The 18,309-nt window shown below is 47.7% G+C and overlaps 1 protein-coding gene across 2 annotated transcripts in view; it reads right to left on the bottom strand.

Annotated features, from left to right (window-relative positions):
- Positions 1-1,253: 1,253 nt before the first annotated feature.
- DNAH9 (dynein axonemal heavy chain 9) overlaps positions 1,254-18,309 on the bottom strand; it is a 285,309-nt gene continuing 268,253 nt past the window's right edge. The window contains exons 66-69 of one of the 2 annotated variants that reach the window (XM_027516811.1): positions 18,020-18,190; positions 13,278-13,460; positions 4,448-4,837; positions 1,254-1,732 (exon numbers count right to left, since the gene is read on the bottom strand). In XM_027516811.1, the coding sequence (XP_027372612.1) occupies positions 1,505-1,732; positions 4,448-4,837; positions 13,278-13,460; positions 18,020-18,190 (972 nt within the window). In that variant the 3' untranslated portion in view covers positions 1,254-1,504. Of the gene's footprint in view, positions 1,733-4,447; positions 4,838-5,280; positions 5,456-13,277; positions 13,461-18,019; positions 18,191-18,309 lie in introns of those variants that run through there. The other variant, XM_027516812.1, reaches the window with a different exon arrangement.

Raw genomic sequence — 18,309 nt, 5'->3', positions numbered from 1 at the left:
CGGTGGAGTCGGCGTTAGATTCTGTCCTCTCATAGCAGAGGTTTGCAGGAGGGTGGGATTTTACATTTGGAGTAAGCAGCTCTCAAAGTGCGGTCCCAGGACCTGCAGCATCAGCAGTTTCTTAGACTTACCAAGTCAAACGCTGAAGGATGCCCACAAAACTTTGTTTTAACGAGTCCTCCAGGGGATTCTGATACCTGCTCAAGATTAAGAAACACTTTGCTAAGTGGCAATTAATTAAAAAATGTTTCTCCAAGGATACGTGGGAATAAAGATCCTAGAAGGAACAGAGAGCCTGCCCAGACAACAAACAAGCCCCACAAAGGGAGCTTTACAACTCATGGAAACCATAGATTTTGTTGGGCATCCAGCGAGAACGTGTTCCATAGGAAAATCAAGGAAAATTGTACGTGAACTGTAGATGAAAGGTTTCTCCTTGGGCCCCTCTTAAATGATCTGAAAGATGACAGACAAGGAAGCAACCTACCTTGTTTGTGGCTTTGTCCCCAGCAAGAAGTAGATGTTAGATAAACACTTGATAAAGGCATGTGGGGCCTAACTGAAGATAGGTATTGCGTATTTGTTGTTGTTCAGTCACTAAGTCATATCCGACTCTTCACTACCCCATGGACTGTAGCCTGCCAGGCTCCTTTGTCCCTGTAATTCTCCAGGCAAGAATACTGGAGTGGGTTTCCATTTCCTTCTCCAGGGGATCTTCCCGACCTAGGGATTGAACCTGCGTCTCCTGCATTGACCGGGGGATTCTTTACCTCTGAGCCACCAGGGAAGCCCAAATATTGCACGCATACCTCCCTTATCCTCCAGAGCAACGGTCAGCAAAACATGGCTGACTGCCTGTTTGTGTAAATAAAGTTCTAAAGAAATGTGGCCACATCCACTTATGTATGTATGTCTGTGGCTCCTTTGGGGTTACAGTGGCAGAGCTAAGCAGTTGTGCAAAAACAATATGCCCTGCAAAGCCTAAACTATTTGCTCTCTGATCCTTAACAGAAAAAGTCTGGTGACCCCCTGATCCAGAGTAACATGCATATAGATCACCTGCGGTACTTGTTAAAATACAGACTCTGCCTCACGGGTGAGCCTGGGGCCGCTGGCCTACGGACTAGCCGGAAACCAGGGCACTGGATGTGGGGTCATGTAACAATGTCAGGGCTCAGGGATCTGCGGCTTCTTTCTCTCGGGCTTGTCACAATAACTTCTGACCCTGCAACACTCAGAGCCTGGGCCAAACACAGTTGAAGAGCAAATCACTTTATTAGGAAAGGGCCAGTGTTAGGAAACTCTTCTACCCTAATTCCTAGGTCCAGACTCCTCCAGCTCAACCTCACTTTAGGCACTTCTCTCGAGTTCCCCAAAGGAGCTCTTCAGAACTGTGACTGTCCATTTCTTATCTTTCTCTATGGCTGTGATCTTAGCCCTCACCCACTGGTCCCTCTGGGCAGCCTCCAGCCCAACTTTGCTTCCTCGGGGGTTCTGCAGAAAGCTAAACCTGCAGAAGCAAGGCGACTCCGGCCAGAACCCACTTGGATGGCTTCTCCTTAGTCTTCAGCTGGAAAGTCCACACGTAGGTGGGGCCCCGCTGACGGGTCTTGTACACAGGACAGGGGTAGACGCTGCGGCAGTCCTGCTTCTCCGCAGGGACGGCCCTGATGAACATCACAGGCAGGGCGGGTGTCAGCTCCTTCAGCTTCCCCTCGGCGATGATCCCAGCCTGAGGACAAGGATTCGAGAGAGCACCTCTCAGGTCAGGCCCTGAGCCTGGACAGGCAGCCTCGCTCCTGTCGGGAGATCCAGGAGAGAGAGACTGGGATGGCCAGGCTGCCCCAGGGCCCATCCCCTTGCAGCGTTTTCTCAACAACCCAAGGTGGCGTGCACTGGTGTATGCTAAGTCACTTCAGTTGTGTCCAACTCTGTGCAACGCTATGGACTGTAACCCACCAGGCTCCTCTGTCCCTGCGATTCTCCAGGCAAGAATACTGGAGTGCATTGCCACGTCCTCCTCCGGGGGATCTTCCCGACCCAGGGATCCAACCCTTGTCTCCTACGTCTCCTGCATTAGCAGGCGGGTTCTTTACACTGAGCCACCGGGGAAGCCCATGCAATGGAGCAGGTGCACAACATATTTCTACTTGTTTTCAGCCTGAATATCTTCTCGAAGCAGAGTTCCCAAAGTGGTCATATGTCATATGTAAGCGAATCTCTTTAGGGCTTGAATCTCTGTTTTATTTTATCATTCATTTAGTAAGCATGCTGAATGCAGCTATTTGCCAGATGTCATGCTAGGTGCTAGGGACTTCAGGTTAGCAAGACACAGAGCCTACCGGTATTACCATACACTGTACTTGAAGCTTTACCATGCACACTGAAGACAAGAAGACCTGGCAGTAAAGAAAAAAGTTTCACTTATTTATCCCAGTGTTTCCCAAACTTACTTTGACCACAGGACCCTTTTCTTGCAACCTATCCATCTCCCACATCGCTAGTGTCTTCCGAACACACTTTGGGGAGATGATCATCCAGAGAGATTCACAGATCCCTCGCCTCTGTCTAGGTGACCCTGAACCCCTTATGCTGATGACAGAACTTGGTATATCTAATACATACATTTTTTTTTTCTTTTTGCCAATGCCCTTGTTTTATGGAGGAGAGGAACTTTGGACATCCTACCCTTCCCTTTTTGCTCAACACTTTCTGGGATATAGACTTTGAGGTGTTATTTTTGGTTTTATTATTATTCAGAAACAAGGTAGTGAAAAAATGGGAGGTAGTCTGTTGGACTGGAAAAGGTCAGTTTTCATTCCAATCCCAAAGAAGGGCAAAGCCAAAGAATGTTCAACTACCACACAGTTATGCTCATTTCACACGCTAGCAAGGTAATGCTTAAAATCCTTCAAGCGAGGCTTCAATAGTATGTGAACTGAGAACTTCCAGGTGTACAAGCTGGATTTAGAAAAGGCATAGGAGCCAGAGATCAAATTGCTAACACCCATTGGATCATAGCGGAGAAGGCAATGGCACCCCACTCCAGTGCTCTTGCCTGGAAAATCCCATGGACGGAAGAGCCTGGTAGGCTGCAGTTGATGGGGTCTCGAAGAGTCAGACACGACTGAAGCGACTTCACTTTCACTTTTCACTTTCATGCATTGGTGAAGGAAATGGCAACCCACTCCAGTATTCTTGCCTGGAGAATCCCAGGGACGGGGGAGCCTGTTGGGCTGCCGTCTCAGGGGTTGCACAGAGTCGGACACGACTGAAGCAACTTAGCAGCAGCAGCAGCAGCAGAATTGGATCATAGAAAAAGCAAAGGAATTCCAGAAAAACATCCACTTCTGCTTCATTGACTACACTAAAGCCTTTGACTGTGTGGAGTCGCTCAGTCATGTCTGACTCTTTGCGATCCCATGGACTGTAGCCTACCAGGCTCCTCCATCCATGGGGTTTTCCAGGCAATAGTACTGGAGTGGGCTGCCATTTCCTTCTCCAGGGGATCTTTCCCGACCCAGGGATTGAACCTGGTTCTCCCACATTGTAGACAGACGCTTTACTGTCTGAGCCACCAGGGAAGTCCTTCAGATCACAACAAACTGTGGAAAATTCTTAAACAGATAGCAATATCAGAAGATCACCGTACTTGCTTCCTGCAAAACCTGTATGCAGGTCAAGAAGCAACAATTAGAACTGAACATAGAACAACAGTCTAATTCAGAGTTGGGAAAGGAGTATGTCAAAGCTCTATATTGTCACCCTCTTATTTAACTTATACGCTGATTACATCATGCAAAATGCGACTGAATGAAGCACAAGCTGGAGTCAAGATTGCTGAGAGAAATATCAATAATAACATCAGATATGAAGATGACACCTAATGGCAGAAAGCAATGAGGAACTAAAGAGTCTCTTGATGAAGGTGAAAGAAGAGAGTGAAAAAGCTGACTTAAAACTCAGCATTCAAAAAACTAAGATCATGGCATCTGGTCCCATCACTTCATGACAAATAGATGGGGGAATAATGGAAACGGTGATACACTTTATTTTCTTGGACTCCAAAATCACTGCGGATGGTGACTGCAGCCATGAAATTAAAAGATGCTTGTTCTTTGGAAGAAAAGCTATGACAAACCTTGACAGTGCATTAAAAAACAGACATTACTTTGCCAACAAAGGTCCATACAGTCAAAGCTATGGTTCCTCCAGTAGTCACATATGGATGTGAGAGTTGGACCATAAAGAAGGCTGAGTGCCGAAGAACTGATGCTTTCAGACTGTGGCTGCAGGGAAATGAGCTGACAGCCTCAAGGAGAGGTTATCCAGGACAGAAGACTCTAGAGCGCCCCTTTTAGCAACTGGACTTTACGGGAGGGGTGATGTGTGTGTAATCAGCCTACAGCTGATGCCCTTTGCCCCTCCACCCCCAACCCGGGTCTACCTGGGTGTCCCAGCGAGCGCCTTCCATGAATAGGCCATGCACATAAGCCCCTTCCCGGGGGGGACTCCTGAACTCCTCCCTGTTCTTCTTCGTCACGTCACACTGCAGGGCCATCTGGTCCAGGGGCCACTCGTTCCGGCGGGCCGTGGACTGCATGATGGCCGTCAGGAAGGACTGGGGGTTGAAGAAGCCCGTCAGCCACACAGTCGAGGGCATGGCAAAGTCTCCTGTCCAGGCCTCCAGCTCCTTGATCCGGTTAAGCAGGTCCATAAACCAGGCTGCCAGGCCTGCCGTGGTAGGGTAGGCTCGTCTGGCCCAGGACTCTGGCACCGTGTCCAGGTACAGGGCATTCTGCAAGCTCTCCATGTCGCTGGTCATGGTCAGCTCTCCCTGAAGACAAACAGCCAGAGGGGAAAAGGTGAGGGGTGGCAGGTCCCTGGAAACAGCTGGCCTTGGGGATGCTGGGGAAGACAGGAGATGACTGCAGAGGTGGGGGACCCAACCATGGTCCCTCTCTAGCACTTGATTTGTAGGTTTGTCTCATAGAGGCTAGTCCTTTAAAACTTTCCCTGCTCCAGTGACATCAGAGTCTACTCCTATCCATTGACGGTAGTTTAGGTTCACTCTGGACCTAAAACTACCTGTGGGTTCCACACTGATTCAGTTGCTCACTTGAGTTCGACTCTTTGTGACCCCATGGACTGCAGGCTTCCAGGATCCTCTGTCCATGGAATTTTCCAGTCAAGAATACTGGAGTGGGTTGCCGTTTCCTTCTCCAGAGGATCTTCCAGACCCAGATCAAACCTGTGTCTCCTGCATTGGCAGGCAGATTCTTTAGCACTGAACCACCAGGGAAGCCCATACTGATTCCACCCGAGCCTAAAGTCTGGGCTCCTCTGTTCTCCTCCAGCCTCTGCAGCAGCCTCTGCTGGCCCAGGACTCTGGCACCGTGTCCAGGTACAGGGCATTCTGCAAGCTCTCCATGTCGCTGGTCATGGTCAGGTCTCCCTGAAGACAAACAGCCAGAGGGCAGGGGGCAGTGTGTGTGTGATCAGCCTGCAGATGATGCACTTTGCCCCACCCCCCCACCCAGGGTCTACCTGGGTGTCCCAGTGAGCTCCTCCCATGAAATGAAAGAAGCCAAAGCCAGGAGGATCTATATTCCCCCAAATCAAGAATTTCCTTCAGAAACCAAGCTATTAGAGACATAGCCAACTTTTAGGGATCCTCTTGCAATTGTTGGATGAAATTTGTGATGGAGGATTAACATTGAAAACCCTCTTTAAACTTGGTAACCTTAGTTATGCCAAGGATCTACAGTTTCTTGAAGATGTCATCTCTACTTCAGTGGTTTCTGCACAGGAAATAGAGTACCCAACAAGGCCTTCCATGTCTGATATGATGACCATCAGTATTATGAAGCTATTTAAGCAAAAGTGACTTAAAATTGAGGCTTCCCAGGTGACTCAGTGTAAAGAATCCTCCTGCCCATGTAGGAGATGTGGGTTTGATTCCTGGGTCAGAAAGATCCCCTGGAGGAGGAAATGGCAACCCATCCAGTATTCCTGCCTAGAAAGTCCCATGGACAGGGGAGCCTGGTGGCTACAGTCCATGGGGTCACAAAGACTTGGAAAAGACTTAGTGACTGAGTATGTGTGCATGACTTAGAACTATAAAATTAAATATCAGTTCCTTCGTGGCAGTTCATGTCCTCAGCAGTCACATGTGCCCTGATTAGCACAGACATGGAATCTTCCCATCATCACAGAGAGTTCTATTGGACAGCACTGTTCTAAACAGAAAGGCCTAGTTTTCTGTTGCTAATTAAACTGTACTGTGTATGTTTTTGTCAGGGTTGTGTTAAAAATCCTGTGTGTTGCAGTTTTAATAAAACCTGTTTATGGACATATAAGAGTACATGCTTGTTAAACTGTGCATAAAAAAATACATAGACAAACAAGGATTCATTAAAAAAAATAAAGTCCAATAGACTTAAAAAAAGATATAGGATGTATTAAATTTTCCTTTTAAAATAAAAATTTTAAGTTTTCAACGGCCAATACACTGACATAGAGTGCTTTTATAAATAATACAGCAAATACATTTGCTTCTCCACCACAGTGCTGTGGGTTCTCTTGAGTCTGGCTGCATCTGTGGAAGTATGTTGTACTTGTGAATGCTGTCGTGAGTCGATGGGAAGGTAAGGTCTCCCACCCTGGGTTCATCCTATAGCATGACCTAACAAAACTGGGTCAGCACCACTGGGAAAACTAGGATGAAAATGTCCCAGTCCTTTGGCACGTCTGAGGGCTGTGGCAGACAGACTGGAAGAGATGAACTCAGACGGAGCCCTAGACTCTGCCGGCCACTGTCATCTGCGGGTACGGAGAAGTCCTCTGTTGCCTGGTTATCTCCTCTAGTCAATTCAACCCCTTAGCTCTGTGTGACCATGTCTTACACAGAGATGTGCCACTTCTGAAAACTGAGGTCCTGTAAACCTTCATTTCTCTGATATGTGTTGTAAGAAGAAGTCATGTGCTTAAGAATAAAATAAATGCAATATTAGGGCAGTGAGACTCTTCTGTAAGACACTGTAATGGTGGCTCATGTCATTATGTTGTTGTTTAGTTGCTAAGTCATGTCCAACTCTTTGCGACCCCGAGGACTGTAGCCCACCAGGCTCCTTTGTCCATGGGATTTCCCAGGCAAGAATACGGGAGTGGGTTGCCCTTTCCTCCTCCAGGGCATCTTCCAGACACAGGGATCGAACCTGCATCTCCTGTGTCTCCTGCATTGGCGGGTGGATTTACCACTGAGCCACCAGTTACCATGGGAAGCCCCCATGTCATTATCCAGCTGTCCAAATCCATAGAATGTACAACACCAAGAGTGAATCCTAAGTAAAACCACAGGTGACTCTGAGGCTTGTGATGGAAGTGTGGATTTAGCTGTAGCTAACAGACCACTCTGGTGGGGATGCTGATGGTGGGGAGGCTGTGCATGGTGGGGGGTGGGCGTGGGGGGAGGAGTAAATGGGAACGCTCTGTACCTTCTGTTCCATTTTGCTGTGAACCTAAAACTGCTCTAAAAAATAAAGTCATAATACAAAATATGTACGCAATACTTAATTTTTAACACTCTTCAGAAATCTAAGGTCGTTTTGACAGCAGGGAAACACAAAATGTGTATCTTGGCTTCCTTAAAAATTTCTCACATCTGCTTGTAAGTTATTCTGACAGCGAGTTCGCATTTACTAATTGAATGTGCAAGTGATGGAGCCTTAAGGAAGGTGTCATCTCTTAGGTTCTGCTCGTTTGAGAGTGAAACAGGAACAATTTAGGAAAAGAAGAAGCCATTCATCTGGTGGTTAGGGTTCTGAACTCAGATCTGCCCACGACCTCGAGTGGAAGTAGAAACAACTCATTTTCAGAGGAGGGGTCGAGAAGAACCCAGACAGCCCTACACTAAATTAGCGCAGTGTAACTCAAATCCCTTTCTTAGAAGAAGAGGAATAAACCTACAGACCCTGGGACAGCACTTCCTGAAAGGTGTACAAAGAAGATTCGTCTCCTCAGGCACGGCCAGATTGGTAGAGGCGGGGGTTGTGGGCAGGGATGGGTGCACACAGGAAGTCTCTGGGGCCAAATGGTGGGTAAGGAAGCCTTTCGTGAAGATTCCAGCTACCCACATAGAGAAATCTGCTTCCATCTGCTCACCCCGACATCCTCAAACTCCTCCTGCCTGGGTCGTGTGGAACACAGATTAAATGCTTATTTGCTCACATGTCAAGAAAGAAAATGTACAAAGAAAACACTACATTAAATTAAATTAAATGCTTATTTGCTCACATGTCAAGTAAGAAAATGTACAAAGAAAACACTAAATCCTTAAAAAGACGTCACACTTTGGGTCCTGTGCTTGGCCTGTTCCTTGTCTACACTGCAGGAAACCGGGGAGAACTGAAGACTGGGGGGTACTTTATCACAGGGACAAGGGCTACCTGTATGGGGCCTTAAGCACTTTTTTTTTGTCCCTATAAATAAATGTTTTCAGTCTTTCTTTGATATCAGGAGAAGAAGGGGACAACAGAGGATGAGATGGTTGCATGGCATCACCAACTCAATGGACATGAATTTGAGCAAACCCTGGGAGATAGAGAAGGACAGGGAAGCCTAGCATGCTGCAGTCCATGGGGTCACAAAGAGTTGGACATGACTGAATAACAACAAAAATAAAAACATGATTTTCCCTCTAAGCCTTCATCGCTTTAAATGAGGAAGCTTGTGGAGAGTGCAGATTCACAGGTTCCAGTCCAAACTGAAGGACTCTGGATGGCCAGAAAAGGTCCCTTCTTGGGGGTGGGAAGTGGCTGGTGCTCTGGGCTCACAGGCTTACAGCAATGCCCCAAAATGCCCTTCTCCAGGGGCTACAGGCTGCCCCCTGACCTGAAGGTCAGCCTTGGTCCTCCCTTCCTTCCCTACGAAGATGGTCTTTGCAACCAGCTGTCATTCGTACGAGATGCAGGGGGTGATGAGATGGGGAGGGAAGACGGGGAATTATGTGGGTTCCACCCCGGCCAGTCTGGTGCCCAAACTGTGGATGACAACAGCTGGTCCATCCATGCACTCTAGCAGGCATGTGGGCCAGGGAAGCTGCCTGCGTGGTGGTGATCATCAGTCACTAAATGGCCAGAGCAAGAGCTGAACTATTAAGTCAACATACAATGGACGAAAGTAAAGTGCCAGAGCAGTCCCTCAAGTCGTCGAGCTGGGCTTTAAGTCTGAATATCTTTCACACGTTTAAACATCTGAATAATAAAAAAACAGCTCCCAGTCCCAGACACTGGACTGGCCAGGGCTCCATCTAAGAGAGCATGACTGAAATGAAATGTAACACAAGTTGTGAATGTGTAATTTTACATTTAAAATTCACAAAATTGGGACTTCCCTCATGGTCCAGTGGTTTAGAATCTGCCTGGCAAAGCAGGGGATACAGTTTCGATCCCTGCTTGGGGAACTAAGATCCCACGTGCCTCGGAGCCACTAAGCCTGCATGAGGCAACAGAGGTCCTGTGTGCTGCAACAAGACTGGATGCAGCCAAATCAGTAAAAAAATCAATATTTTAAAAATTCAAAATATTGCATGTGTGTAATTTTACATTTTCTGGTAGCCATTTTAGAAAATTTAAAAGAGGTGAATTTAATTTTCATAACATGTTACTTAATGTGATATGTATAAAATGTCAAATAGTCTAATATACAATCAACATAAAAATTATGAATAGGGTATTCCCCCTTTTTGGCCCTGTCTCTCTGAAATCTGGCATTTGACTGACACTTACAGCACATCTCGGTGGGGACATTTCAAGCGCTCACCTGCCATTCGTGGCTACCATCCTGAATGTGTGTACTTGGTTGCTCAATCATGTCAGATTCTTTGCGACCCCATGGACTGTAGCCTGCCAGACTCCTCTGTCCATGGGGATTCTCCAGGCAAGAAGAGTGGGTTGCCATTCCCATCTCCAGGGGATCTTCCCAGCCCAGGAACCGAATCTGGGTCTCATGCATTGGCAAGTGGATTCTTTACCATCTGAGCCACCAGAGAAGCCCACCGTCCTGGACAGTGCATAAGCATTTAGCTTGTCCTGTAGTTTTCTTACATAGGCAGAGATTTTCTGGGCAAGTTGCCATCAGTAGATCCTTTGAAAGTTATAACCTAGTTGACTGTAAAGGAATAAAGTGACAGCTGACAGTTTCGTACATCAGGCTTTCGTGCGTTTGGTTAATATGAGTCAGTACCATTGGCCAATCAGCTCTAGTATACTCACAGGACCTGGCTTTTCGTTGTGAAAGGCTAAGAGCCGGATGTCTGACTCTTTCCTGAATTCCTCTCTGTGGAATTCGTGGCTGTGGATGGCAGACCTCGCACAGAGGGTTACTTCTGCGTGCTGTGTGCTGTGGGGTTCCCACAGTTCTCAGAGGTTTGAGTGCTGTGCCTCTCAGTTCAGCTAGTACCTTTTGGGTAGCAAATGAGTTGCTCTTTTCTTCCTTTTGAAGTTTACCATATCACTCATACTCATCTGAGTGGACTCTCTGCTCCAGCCAAAGCAAGTTAACTTTTAGAACAGGCTTAGGGCTACTCAGCAGATTCTTCTTATCATCAGCTGTCATAATTCTACCCTTCCTCCAAAGCCCCCTGGATGCCACTTCTCCTCCCCCACACTTGTCTCTTCCCTTTTCCTCCCACCTCATTGCAATCAGTCGTGCCTGGTACTGTGATCATTTTCTATGTTTCTTTTCCCGCCAGACTGTCTGTCTGAAGAGGAAGGCTCCCATCAGTCTCCACTGCCTCCTCCAGGCAGAAGTGAGAGCAGAGGCTGCCCATCTACCAGCCTTCTCAAGCTAGACTGGAAGAAAAGAGCAGGTCCCTCCCCACCCCCTTCATCCTCACCTAGGCATGCACTGAAATTCCTGACACCAAACCCCAGCAAAAGCTCTTGGAAGAAAAATGAGAGAATGAATTGGAAGCTGGATGGGTAAACAGACTGCGCCAAACTGCATGGATTCAATAAACTAAGACTGCAACAAACCAACTCAAGATAATTACTAATATCAACCTGCGTATCTGAGGAACCGAGCCACATAAAATGACAGCCAAGGTCCTTATTTACATTTGATGTTGTTCTATGAAATTCTGTATTTCCTTTGATACAGGATGCAAGCCAGTGTATAATTTTAAAACATTATGGAGTGACATCAATCTTCAGCATCTCTTCCCATCCCTCTTTTCTCCTTATTTCCATCTGTCCATATTGGGGCAGAAGGCAAATTAACAGATTAAAAAAACCCAACTCAGGTTTCTCAGCCTACTTCACAGTTTCTATGTGACTACACGTGAAGTCGCTCAGGGCTGTGTCCTCTGCATGCCTGACGGTGGTCATGTAACTCCAAGAGCCAGATGTGAGGGCAGCAGCGTATCACAGCCCTGGATGTTCAGGGCTGGACTGAGCTTCTGCCTCCAGCTATGAAACTGGGTCCATCCTTTCCCTCTGCCTGGAGATACAACTCTTTTAATAAGTGTGCCACTGTAAACTGACAGCAGCTGCCTCCCTCAGCTCCTAAATGGCAGCAGGCCCTCCCACTTGCCTGTTGTCCAGCTGAATGGTTTTAGCAGGGCTTTTCCATTAGGCTTTGTGCTGGGCACTTGATGGAATTTTCTGATGGTGAATGAAGTAGATGTGCTTAATAACTGGTGGTATAAATAAGGGATTCTCTCATTGCTCAGAGCTCGGGTAGCATCCTGGACGCTTCACATAACCATGAGGTTGCAAAAGATTAAAATTCTTTCCTTTCCTCTGATCACTGTTGTTGTTCAGTTGCTAAGTCACGTCTGACCCCTTGCGGCCCTGTGGACTGCAGCAAGCCAAGTTTCCCTGTCCTTCACTATCTCCCAGAGTTTGCTCAAACTCATGTCCATTGAGTTGGCAATGCCATTCAACCATCTACTCCTGTTGCCCCCTTCTCCTCCTGCCCTCAATTTTTCCCAGTATCAGGGTCTTTTCCTATGAGTCGGTTCTTCACATCAGGTGGCCAAAGTATTGGGGCTTCAGCTTCAGCATCAGTCCTTCCAATGAAGGACCTCCCCTGATGGGGCAGTAATAATACAGTAAGTCCCCTACATATGAACCTTCAAATTGTGAACTTTCAAAGATGCCAGTGTCAGGCATCTATCACGTCAGGCATGAGTGACATTACAGCTTGCCCTCCATCGCCTATTGCTGACAACCCTTCAGGTCTACCATCTCCTTCCTCCTCTCCCTCCTCCATCAGTAACTTTTCCTGCCTGTTCACTTGATACCAGCCCTGTGTGCCAGCTGTTGTGCTGGACAACTGTACTTTTCAAGGTATTGTGATGTAAGATTGTTTTATTTTTTGTGTTTGTTTTTATGCATTATTGGTGTGAAAAGTATTATAAACCTATTACAGTACAGTGCTATATAGCCGTTTGTGTTAGTTGGGTACCTAGGCTAACTTTGTTGGGTTTCTGAGCCAAGTGGACTTATAAATGCGCTCTTGGAATGGAACTCATTTGTGTGTACTTACACTTCTGGGTGCTTGCCACATGAAGGCATTATTCTACAACATTCTACGTTGTTATCATTTAGTCACTCCGTCACGTTTGACTCTTTGCAACCAACTCCATGGACTATAGCCCGCCAGGCTCCTCTGTCCATGGGGATTCTCCAGGCGAGAATACTGGACTGGGTTGCCATGCCCTCCTCCAGGGGATCTGCCTACCCAGGGATGGAATCCGCATCTCCTGCATTGGCAGGTAGATTCCTTACCACTGACCCACTGGGAAACCCATGCAAATAGATTTATTGAGTCCTTCCCAAAGCCCCCCGAGGCAGGACCACTCGCCCTGTTTTACAGGTAAAGGAACTGGGACGGGGTGAGGCTTAAGTCACTCTGAAGTCACATGCTGAGGATGCAGTAGAGCGGGGAGGTGGTCCGGGGTGTCTGGACCCTGTGTTTCGATGCAGCAGCACACACACTTCTACCTCCTGGGAAAGCAATGCCAGCCACGTCAGCAGAAGACACTGGGTGTCGATTTCTCTTCTGCCTGGAGCTCAGAGCGTGTGGGCTCTGGGCAGCTTGCCAGTCACAGCTCAGTCCACCTGCCCAGTTTCCGGCTCCAGAGCCTGTCTCACCCACCCCTGTGGAAGGGCCACACTCTGTTTCTAGGAGGGGCACCTTCCTGGGTGGTGAGGCTGCTGTGACTGCTGTGCTCCAGCTCCCCAGAACCCCATCCCCAGCCTGGCTTCACCCACCTTTAGTCCAAGGTCCAGCTCCCGCAAGGAGCGCTGCATCTGTCTGGTGAGCACGTTCATCCGCTCGCACTCCTGGAGCATCACGGCCACATAGGGGGTGCGCTCCTCCACCCTGGCCATCAGCTCTGGGAGGTTAAACTCATCTGTCACCCGCTCCAGTATTTCCTCCAGGACCGCCTTGACCTGCCCCAGAAGGGGAAATACATGGTTAGGACGAGGCTCCAGCTTCTCCCTTGAAGGAGGATGTGGCAACCCGCTCCAGGGTTCTCGCCTGGAGAATCCCATGGACAGAGGAGCCTGATGGGCTACAAGTCCATGGGGTCACCAAAGAGTCAGACATGACGGAGCGACTCACACACACACTGGGAGGCTGACTCTGCCATTTAGGAGCTCTGTCAGCAGACAAAGAAAAATGAGAAAGTGCAGGTTTAATAGAACGTGTGGGTGGCAGGGGCAGAGAGGGGGGCACTGGGGGGTAAAGAGAAGGGGCCAGGGAGCCAGTGCCAGCCCAGAGTCAGGCGAGCGGGTGGACGTGTGTGGTGGACTCCGTTCTGGCTCCTTCATCTCATCCCCCTCTTCTTGTAACAGGGCCGCGTCTCCTTTGGTGAAATTACCTTTTCCCCGCTGTTTGGGTGCATGGTCCATGCCCAGCCCTCCCATGACTCAAGTGGACCAATCAGATGATGTTTTCCAGGAGTGTGAGAATTGAACCTCAAGCCAGGATTCAGGTGCAGAAAGTGGAGGGAAGCTCTCTGAAAGGATGGTCCACCATTCTTCCCTGAGGGACCCGGAGTCACTGTGGTTTCTGTTCTTTCTTGGGTGGATTCCTTCGATACGAGCTATTTCTTGCCTGTTTCAGCCAAATTGGTCTCTGTTCTTCACAAGCAAAGAACCCTGACTGAGTTAACGAGTGCTGTTGTGTATTACCCGTGTGAATTTAAGCAAGTCATTTAGGCCTCCATTTTCCCATCTACAAAAATTACCACAGTGTCTTTCTCCCCCACCAACTCCCGGGGTAATATTCACTGTGCCTTGTGTTGTTAACATACAACGCGTTCTCTAGGAAAAGAGCTGATGTTAGAAAAAAGAAAGTTAAAAACTCATTGCCGTGTCACAGATGGGTCTCTGGTGCTGTCACAGCGAAAACTGGGATGGAATTTTAATGGTACCTGGAAGCTGCCGCTGGACCAGAAGACAAATGGCTAAAACTACATCACACCTCTGTCTGCGGAGCTGAATTGGGAGAAACAGCCCTGTATCAGCGAGCTGCCGTTTGGACATTACTCACAAAGAAAGGAAAGGACAATCTGGAGTTAACTGTTTCAAAACACAGTGAAGGTGGGGACACAGAGTTCTCTCTGTCACTGATCAGGTGGTGGAGGATTTGGAGAGCCAGCCTGAGGAGGGAGCGGATCCACAGACATAAAGCGCACCCTTCAGATGGGAGCAGGGGGTGCCCAGGGGTGTGGTCTACCTCATTTCTGCAAGCAAACGCCTCTGATAACAAATGCTTATCGTGAAAATCTAAATGCTACATATTTAATCTAAATGTTTAATCTGATACTAAAAGCAAAATTCTCCACCAAATTTGCCTCTTCCCTGAAAGGGGGAAAGAAAACCCACCGTGAATTATCTGTTTATAATTTCTGCAGGTGTTCTTCAATGCATATAACTCTACCCATCACCCCCATCCGTCTGTCCGTCTGTCCGTCCACCCATCCATCATCCACCATCCACCCACCCATCTCCTTTTTTGCATGTCCGTCACACCTTCCTTCCTGCCTCACTTCTTTCCTCTATCCCTTCCTCTCCCCCCTCTCCACTTCTTTCTCTACCAATCACTAGTGGAATCATAACACACATAGCTTTTTCAGCCTGTTGTTTTTGTTTTCTTTTGACTGCTCTTCATGGCCTACAGGCTGTTAGTTTCCCTACTAGGGATCAATCCCAGCCCCCCTGCAGTGGAAGATCAGAATTTTAACCCCTGGACATCAGGAAAGTCCCTCAGCTTGCTTTTTTCACCTAGGAATAGATCTTGAATACGTTCCCTTGTTAGTACATATGGATTTTCCTTGTTTTTTTTTTTTTTTAATAGTATATATTGTTTCACTGTTTTGGCATGTGCCAAAATAATTTATTGAGTCATTTCTCTGCTGATGGATATTTGGTTTACTTGTTTATCATTTCTACTACTATAAACAACTCTGCGATAAAGATACCTATCATAAAATCTGTGCCCTTTTGAGTGTTTCCACTTGTTGAAATCCAAGGAATAGAGCTATGAGAAACACACATGAACATTTAGAACTTCAGTGGCTGTTGTCAAATTGTTTTGTAATGTAAACCTGTATAACAGACACAAGCGTGCCTGTCCTCTTACTGTCACCACTGGATCTCCTAATACAGAAAAAAACTTTTTTACCATCGTGTGAAACGTATTTCACTGAACTTCATTTAGTTACAAGTGATGTTGAGAATATTTTATTATTTTTATTGGCCATTTGTATTATCACGTGAATTTCTTTTGTGTCCTTTTCCCCCTTTCTCTCTTCTCTCTCCTTCTTTTCCTTCCATAGATTAAAACTCTGTGTATTAGTAAAAATCTGCACACTTCCTGATAGCTGTGTTGCAAAAGGGTTCTTCTAGTTTGGCAAGTGATCATAGTTCATTCATCTCTGTCACATACACACACACACACACACACTGTTTCTTGAAGTGGTTAGAAGGAGGAGATAAGGAAATGACAAGAACTAGAAACTTATTTGAACGCTGCCCGAAGAACCCTAAGCCTATTACTTATATCAGATCAGATCAGATCAGTCGCTCAGTCGTGTCCGACTCTTTGCTACCCCATGAATCGCAGCACGCCAGGCCTCTCTGTCCATCACCAACTCCCGGAGTTCACCAAGACTCACGTCCATCGAGTCAGTGATGCCATCCAGCCATCTCACCCTCTGTCGTCCCCATCTCCTCTTGCCCCCAATCCCTCCCAGCATCAGAGTCTTTTCCAATGAGTCAACTCTTCGCATGAGGTGGCCAAAGTACTGGAGTTTCAGCTTTAGCATCATTCCTTCCAAAGAAATCCCAGGGCTGATCTCCTTCAGAATGGACTGGTTGGATCTCCTTGCAGTCCAAGGGACTCTCAAGAGTCTTCTCCAACACCACAGTTCAAAAGCATCAATTCTTCGGCGCTCAGCCTTCTTCACAGTCCAACTCTATATAGTTTCAGTCTTTTTATTTTTAAAAAAGCTAGGAACTTTTAAAAATTAATTAATTGATGTTATTTATTTATATTTTGGCTGTGCTGGGTCTTTTTGTGTTCCTGCATTCAGGCTTTCCCCAGTTGCAGTGAGTGGAGGCTACTCTTTCTTGTGGTGAAGCTAAGAACATTTTTGATACTAGGTGGGTGGTTTGAGTTTTGAGCCACATAAGCTTTCCTATCTTCCTTTGCTTCTCGAGTTATACCCTATGCATCAAAAGGTCAAACAGGCTGAGTTGCGGGATTTAGAGCAGCTTTCTCCAAGTAGGTTCACCAGCATCACCATTGCAAGGCTGCACATTCCTGGGCGTCACCCTAGACCTGAGAACCTATCCGAAGCTCCCCAGCTCATTCCGAGGCGTATTAACATTTGAGTCATTTTAATGACATCACTCTATACCTTTAAACAAACATCCAGCTCCTTTACTATCAGTCAGTTTGTTTTCCTGAAATCAGTCTTTGGAGCCAAAATGTTTGATAGCTCCGGGTTTCTTAATCCATAATCTTCTAAGTACCAGAGAATCTCTAACTAAGGGAAACCAGGCAGGACTGCAGAGGGGAGGCGGGGTGAAGGAGATGCGAACTTTGGAAACTGAGCTGCCTCGTCCTGAGAAGCATCACAGGCAAGTTTCACTTTAGCTTCTTCCTTTCCTGCCCTCTGCTCAGCCCTCATCAGGGACAGAGCTCCCAGGTTGCCTCTGGTCACCTTAAACCCACTCCACACTCTCCTCTGCTCTTCTGCCCAAGAATTCTCCTCCATCTTCCTTTAGTTTCAGAAAGTGCTGTGCTTAGCAGCACTTACTTGTATGTTAGGAGGCTCTGGGACTGTCATTCATACAGAGAGACCACATTTTCATCTGAAACACGAGTGAGTTCACCAGCATCTAGTTGGCCGAGTGAGGGTGGGGTGTTTAAGAACAGCTCCCCACCCATCATTGCTTAGTTTGCCAAGGAACCACGAGGTCCTTTTCAAGGTCCCCAAACCACAGCTGTTCGGCCCTGCCTTTTCTTCACTTGGGTTGACAAATGGGAATAAAATCTGCCTTGGGGTTAGTGCTTCAGTTGGTACAGAATCTGCCTGCAATGCAGGAGACCGAGGTTTGATCCCTGGGTTGGGAAGATCCCCTGGAGAAGCAAATGGCAACCCACTCCAGTATTCTTGCCTGGAGAATCCCCTGGACAGAGGAGCCTGGAGGGCTACAGTCCATGGGGTCACAAAGAGTTGGACACGACTTTCACTTTTTTGGGGTGGATGGGCAAAGCACCGACACACCGAAAGTGGGTACCTCCTGTTAGGTAACTTGAGGGCCCACCAGGTCACCTGACGGGGCGGGGCCCTAGGAGAGGAATGCTGGACCGTTCATGGAAGCGGAAGATGTGCACCCTGCGGTCTGCACCGTGCATCCCATCGAGGCCCACGGGAGAAGCGCCGCCCTGGGCAGTACTAGGCCCCCAGAATATCTAGGGCAAGCCTTCCACATACCTTTTCTTCTCTCACAGCCCCTGCTCCTTCTCCAGCCTGGCTGTCCCGGGGCTGCAGCTCCAGCACTGTGCGAAAGAGCTTCTCCGATGTTTGGGTCAGGAAGCCAATCTCAGCGTTCGGGTGGAGGCCGTAGAGGTAGGGCGACTCTGGGGGCAGCTGGGCATCGATGTACTGAAAGTCAAGGGCAAGCTCACTTGAAAACCAGCCAGACGTATCTCCCCGCTCTCACCTGACCCGTCCTCTGCAGGGCAGTCAGTGGGTCAGAGCAGGGCCCATCTAGAGCAAAGTGG

The sequence above is a fragment of the Bos indicus x Bos taurus genome, chromosome 19, assembly GCF_003369695.1.
Source record: "Bos indicus x Bos taurus breed Angus x Brahman F1 hybrid chromosome 19, Bos_hybrid_MaternalHap_v2.0, whole genome shotgun sequence".
In the NCBI taxonomy this organism is placed as follows: Eukaryota; Metazoa; Chordata; class Mammalia; order Artiodactyla; family Bovidae; genus Bos; species Bos indicus x Bos taurus.
The sequence above is the reverse complement of the archived record's forward strand: the minus strand, read 5'-3'. Positions and strand labels throughout refer to the sequence as shown.